Below are 6,364 nucleotides of genomic sequence, written 5' to 3' on the forward strand. Positions count from 1 at the left end.
TCAAAAAAAAAAAAAAAAAGAAAAGCTGGGATGGCCCAGCAGTTGAACAGAACGGACCCTACCTATTCCTATTTTTCTTGATACCCCAATTCCTTCTTTGAAGTCCACGTAGCACCCAGCACAACAGGAGAGCCTCAGCAGATGTTTGCTGAGTGACTTAGTGAGAGCTGCTTTACTTCTCACTGCTCCCTTTCCTCTTCTCACAGGTCCTCAAGGTGAACAGGGTGAGTGCCTTTCATTTGATTCTGGGGGGAGAAGCGACTAGGGGTTGGAGGACGGAGGTCCTCAGGCAGCCCTGGGCTGGGGATCCAGCAGGGGAAGGGGGCTGGCACTCTGCCCTGAGCATCCCCTTTAATACCCACCCTTCCTGCTCAGGAGTGGAGGGCGCACCAGCAGCTCCTGTGCCCCGAGTGGCATTTTCAGCTGCCCTGAGTTTGCCCCGGTCTGAACCAGGCACGGTCCCCTTCGACAGAGTCCTGCTCAATGATGGAGGCTATTATGATCCAGAGACAGGTAGGCCTGGGAGGGGCTGGGTTGAACAGTTGGAGAAATGGGTAAGGTATGCAGTGTTATCTTCCCATTCTTGCCTCTTCCGACAGTGTGAATCTTTTCATTCTCTGATTTGGGGAGACCTCGGCTCTTTCTTCATTTATTCATTCTCAGCCAGTGGGGAGAAGTAGTAGTCATTCATTCATTCATTCATTCAGCAGATCTCTACTAGGGCCTGCTCCTGCCCAGGCACTGTTTTAAGGGCTGGGGATGCATAGTGAACAAAGCCCCAAGTTCCCTGCTGCTTGCATTCCAGTGAGGGGAAAAGACCCAGCGGGTCCCCCCCAGTCCAGGAGTTCTGGTGCGCTCCCCGGAGCTTCCCTGGCCCCCTGACTGCTATCCTCGTCCCCAGGAGTCTTCACAGCGCCACTGGCCGGACGCTACTTGCTGAGCGCAGTGCTGACTGGGCACCGGCACGAGAAAGTGGAGGCCGTGCTATCCCGCTCCAACCAGGGCGTGGCCCGCGTAGACTCCGGGGGCTACGAGCCCGAGGGCCTGGAGAATAAGCCGGTGGCCGAGAGCCAGCCCAGCCCGGGCACCCTGGGCGTCTTCAGCCTTATCCTGCCGCTGCAGGCCGGGGACACGGTCTGCGTCGACTTGGTCATGGGGCAGCTGGCGCACTCGGAGGAACCGCTCACCATCTTCAGCGGGGCCCTGCTCTATGGGGACCCAGAGCTTGAACACGCGTAGACTGGGGTCCTGCCCGACGTGTCTACGCCGGCTGAAGAGACAGCGGGGGCGGCAGGCTCCCGGGGTCCCGCCTGGGACGCAGCACCCAGCCCTGGGCGAGCGCCGCACCCGGGCCCGCAGCGGCACCGCGCCCAGAGGGGCCTCTCCCCAGGCCCGGGGCGCGGCGGCTCAGGGAGGCCCGGGGCCGCCCATGGAGACTTTTGGCCTGGCGCGATCCCCCCGGAACCCCTCCAGGGCCGGCCTGCGGAAGAGCCGATCGTCGCACCCTCAGCTCCCTCCACTGGCCCTCCAGGCAGAGTCCCTGGGCTCCAGGCTCCCCCGCGCGGGCGCCGCCCACCGCCGTACTAAACGATCCAGGAATAAAGACACTTGGTTTTTCTAAAAAAACTAAACGAACCGTTCTGCTCCGGTACGGGGTCGGGGGCTGCCAGGCGTGCACAGGGCACGGGGCAGGAGAGACCGTGGCCTCCGGAGGGAACCCTGGGTACCGCACTGCGCTCGCCGCCTTCGCCCGGCTCGGGGCGGCTGGAAGTTGGCTCAGGCAGCAAGCGGCGCCTGGCCGGCTCCTGCGACATCTCCCTAGGGTCCCGCCCGTTTCGCCGGCGTCCGCCAGGGGGCGCTCGGCGTTCCCGCCACGTGAGGCTGCCGCCCACCCGGCGGGTCCAGCTGCTCCGCGGCGGAGGCGTGGCCTCGGCTTGGACTAACCCGGGCGGGGCGGGGCGGGGCAGCCGTGACCGCGGGCTTCAGGCAGGGCTGCAGATGGAGGCCCAGCTCTACCTCGCGGTTCCAGGGTCGGGAGTCCGAGACGCAGGTGTAGCAGAGGGCGGGGCACGTAGCGCATTTCCAGCGCATTTTCTCTTTGCATTCTCGAGATCGCTTAGCCGCGCTTTAGAAAGGTTTGCATCAGCTCCGAGTCCATCTGACAAGCGAGGAAACTGAGGCTGAGAAGTGGGAGGCGTTGCCATCTGCAGGCCCAGGCAACCTGCTACGGGAAGACCGGGGGCCAAGACCTCCGGGTTGGCTTTCCCAGGCCAGCTTGGGTCTTCGGGTGTCGGGAGCAAGGGCCCTGCTCCTTTCGTTTCCTGCACCCCTCGCCGCTGCAGGTGGCTCCCTGGAGGAGGAGCTCCCACGCGGAGGAGGAGCCAGGGCAGCTGGGAGCGAGGACACCATCCTCCTGGATAACAGGCAGAGGCCGGGAGGAACCCGTCAGTCGGGCGGGCAGGAAGCTCTGGGATCAGCCTCATGGAAGAGAAGCAGATCCTGTGCGTGGGGCTAGTGGTGCTGGACGTCATCAGCCTGGTGGACAAGTACCCTAAGGAGGACTCAGAGATAAGGTAGGGGCGCCCAGGTCCCCTAGGAGACCCCAGCGGCTGCTGCAGTCCAGCATTTGTGCCAGCGACCGAGGCTGCAGAGACCCCACAGTGAGGCCCTGAGAACCCAGCTTCAAGGCGGAACCGGCGCCCTCTACCCGGGAATCCTGGGGTCTCCCAGCATGAGAGAAGAGAGGAAGGAATGAGGTCTTTAATAAGACGACCCAGGATTTAATAGCATTGTGTTAGCCAATTTACATTTCAACTCAGGGACGGTGTCAGGCATCAGGATCCCCATTTTACTGACAAGCAAGTATAGATTCAGAGACGAAGGGGCTTATCCAGGGGACACAGCTATCAAGGTGCAGGACCCGTTTCCTGCTTCTGCTGCTTCTTTTTAAACCCACTTGCCTCTCATCAACATTTACTTCTAACTTATTTATCACACATATCTCGCACCTATTCCTGAGAAAGATTTGAGGTAGCTTACAGTAAAAAGTATGTACAGTTACACTGTTGCAGAACATTTAAGACCGTGGTATTTGAGCTTTGACTATAGCTCAGGGCTTGCTGGTACCGGAGGCAAACATGATATGTCATGGTTTATGTATAGATAGAACTGGTTCATGAGCCCCAGCAAGCTTTTTCCTGGTGCTAAATTCCAAGAGGAGTTTACCAGAAGTCCTCTTCACAAAGGTCAGTGAACACTGTTTAGTAGTGGGAACATCCTTCTCAGTTGTCTGCTAGAAACTGAAGTCACTTGTTGGTTCTTTTTTTTTTTTTTTTTTTTTTTTTTTGAGACAGGGTTTCATTCTGTCGTCCAGGCTGGAGTGCAGTGGCGGCGCAACCATGCTCACTGCAGCCTTGACCTCCCAGACTCAAGTGATCTTCCCACCTCAGCCTCCTGAGTAGCTGGGACCACACACACACGTCACCATCACAACTGTATTTTAAATTGTGTGTAGGGACAGGTTCTCACTATGTTGATCAGGATGGTCTTGAGCTCCTGGGCTCAAGCAGTCCTCTTGCCTTGGCCTCTCAAAGTGCTGGGATTACAGGCGTGAGCCACTGCATCCAGCTGATTTGTTGGTTCTTTTCCTTTTTGAGATGGAGTCTCGCTCTGTTGCCCAGGATGGAATGCAGTGGCATGATCTTGGCTCACTGCAATCTCCGCCTTCTGGATTCAAGCAATTCTCCTGCCTCAACTTCCTGGGTAGCTGGGATTACAGGCGTATGCCACCATGCCCGGCTTTTTTTTTTTTTTGTAGAGACAGGGCTTTTCTTTGTAGAGACATGTTGGCTAGGCTGGTCTCAAACTCCTGACCTCAAGTTATCTGCCCGTCTCAGTCCCCCAAAGTGCTGAGATTACAGGCATGAGCCACCACACCCGGCTTATTGGTTCTTGTATTTCCTCTTGCTAAGGGCCCCACTATTAGTTACGCTGTAATGCTGTGAGGGCATTTCTGTGGGGTGGGACACTAGCTTTCTCTTGGTGCAGTCAGTGAGTGCTTAGAACACTGAAAATTGCTCCTGGGCTATATCAGTTGTCCCAGCTAAGAACTGGATAAGAGGCAGTTCAAGACTGAACTCCAGAAAGACACGACAGAGCTGATGACTGAAAGGCTAACTGAGGTGAGAGACCCCAGCACTCCCCAGGCTTTGGGGCCACAAAGCACCATCACATATATTATTTTATACGCTCCTCCCAGCAGCCCATGGGAACTGTGTAAAGATCAGTGAAATCCTTTATATACATAAAGAAGCTGAAGATTGGGAGAAGTTTTCTGAGGCCGCGGAGGTAAATGGCGGCACAGCGGCAGCGGCAGCTCCTAGCATGGAGTCCGGGTCCCTGCCTCTGTCTTCTCCTGTATGCCCTGTCCCTTTGCTGCTCTTGGAGTTGATCCTTTACTTTGGATTGCCAGAGGTTAGGGCCCCTTGCCGGGGTGCAGGGACAGTGGGGAAGGGGCACAGGCATGCCACTGTGTGGATCTAACCCGCGGTGCAAGGTTGAGGCAGCCCCAGGGCATGGCACTCAGTGAGGAGTTGGGTTCATCTCAGGGGAACAGTGCAAATTCCAGGGCCACGGGTTCTTGGAGGACCGTGGAGAGCCTGGGGAAAGACTAAGCACCTCTGTCAGAGCTGAAGTCCCATTTCCTCTCGGCTTAATTTTGTCGGGAAGGTAGGGGAAGGAGGTCCTGCTAGCGCCCACACTGATGGGGCAGGTTCTGAAGGTAGGCACTGAGAGAGGTCCCTCTCTAAAGAGCCCCTCCCCAATCCATCATGCTCCCTGCCCTCCAGGCCATGCCTCCCCCACAGCCCCATGGCCCTGGCTCCCTGCAGCCTGGCTCCTGGACTATTGTGCCTCCCAGAGAAGCACATCCGAGTGGGGACCCAGACCTTCCTGGGTGTCTCAGCCCCGCCTGTCCCAGGGTCTCTGTGCTTCACAGGCAGTTGGGGACTCTCAGGAGCTGCCACCTGGAGCTCAGCCAGTCCCCTGGGATGTGTCCCCTGCCTCCCAGAGTCCATACCAGGGAGAGACTTCCAGAAAGCATCCGCTTGCTCAGCTGAACACTTTTTTTCTTTTTTGAGACAGAGTTTCGCTCTTGTTGCCCAGGCTGGAGTGCAATGGTGCGATCTTGGCTCACTGCGACCTCTGCCTCCTGAGTTCAAGTGATTCTCCTGCCTCAGCCTCCCAAGTAACTGAGATTACAGGCATGCGCCACCACACCCGGCTAATTTTGTACTTTTAGTAGAGACGGAGTTTCTCCATGTTGGTCAGACTGGTCTCGAACTCCTGACATCAGGTGATCCACCTGCCTCAGCCTCCCAAAGTGCTGGGATTACAGGCGTGAGCCACCGCGCCCAGCCTTCAGCTGAGCATTTCTGCACAGGAAATATCAGTGTGACTTTGAAGGGTTTCCCCAGAGTAAAATTCTTTTCTTTTTTTTCTTTCTTTTTTTTTTTTTTAAGATGGAGTCTCGCTCTGTCACCCAGGGTGGATCTCTGCTCACTGCAAGCTCCGCCTCCCCGGTTCATGCCATTCTCCTGCCTCAGCCTCCTGAGTAGCTGGGACTACAGGCGCCCGCCACCACGCCCGGCTAATTTTTTGTATTTTTAGTAGAGACGGGGTTTCACCGTGTTAGCCAGGATGATCTTGATCTCTTGACCTCATGATCCAACCACTTCGGCCTCCCAAAGTGCTGGGATTACAGACGTGAGCCTCCGCGCCTGGCTGTCCCAGAGTAAGATTCTATACCCTTTCTTAGAAACCTCATCAAAGCTTGGGCCTAACTACTTTTAGTTTTAAAATGTGGAGGAAATAGCAATGGCTTTGGGGTCAGGAAACTTGGGTTCCCACGTCAACTTTGTCCTTCACTATTGATCAAGTCACAGATCCCTCAAGATTCCTCCTTTCTTTTTGTAAAAATTTCTGTAAAGCTCAGCTTGAAAGTCTTTTCTTTTTTTTTGAGATGGAGTCTGGCTCTGTCGCCCAGGCTGGAGTGCAGTGGCTGGATCTCAGCTCACTGCAAGCTCCGCCTCCCAGGTTCACGCCATTCTCCTGCCTCAGCCTCCCCAGTAGCTGGGACTACAGGCGCCCGCCACCTCGCCCAGCTAGTTTTTTGTATTTTTTAGTAGAGACGGGGTTTCACCGTGTTAGCCAGGATGGTCTCGATCTCCTGACTTCGTGATCCACCCATCTCGGCCTCCCAAAGTGCTGGGATTACAGGCTTGAGCCACCGCGCCCGGCCCAAAAGTCTTTTCTTTTCTTTTCTTTTCTTTTTTTTTTTTTTTTTGAGACGGAGTCTTTCTCGGTC

At 56.1% G+C, this 6,364-nt stretch overlaps 2 protein-coding genes across 5 annotated transcripts in view; both read left to right on the plus strand.

Moving 5' to 3' along the window:
• The window catches only part of EMILIN1 (elastin microfibril interfacer 1), an 8,000-nt gene extending 6,374 nt beyond the window's left edge, over nt 1-1,626 (plus strand). The window contains exons 5-7 of the mRNA XM_017877045.1: nt 113-224; nt 376-513; nt 902-1,626. Coding sequence (XP_017732534.1) covers nt 113-224; nt 376-513; nt 902-1,239 — 588 coding nt within the window. The 3' untranslated portion in view covers nt 1,240-1,626. The remainder of the gene's footprint in view (nt 1-112; nt 225-375; nt 514-901) is intronic.
• A 310-nt stretch (nt 1,627-1,936) lies between these two features.
• KHK (ketohexokinase) overlaps nt 1,937-6,364 on the plus strand; it is a 15,860-nt gene continuing 11,432 nt past the window's right edge. For 2 of the 4 annotated variants that reach the window (XM_017876910.1, XM_017876913.1), the window contains exon 1: nt 1,937-2,573. In XM_017876910.1, the coding sequence (XP_017732399.1) occupies nt 2,482-2,573 (92 nt within the window). In that variant the 5' untranslated portion in view covers nt 1,937-2,481. The remainder of the gene's footprint in view (nt 2,574-6,364) is intronic. The other 2 variants (XM_017876911.1, XM_017876912.1) reach the window with 1 other exon arrangement.

Source organism: Rhinopithecus bieti, unplaced genomic scaffold (assembly GCF_001698545.2).
Source record: "Rhinopithecus bieti isolate Rb0 unplaced genomic scaffold, ASM169854v2 scaffold_7681, whole genome shotgun sequence".
In the NCBI taxonomy this organism is placed as follows: domain Eukaryota; kingdom Metazoa; phylum Chordata; class Mammalia; order Primates; family Cercopithecidae; genus Rhinopithecus; species Rhinopithecus bieti.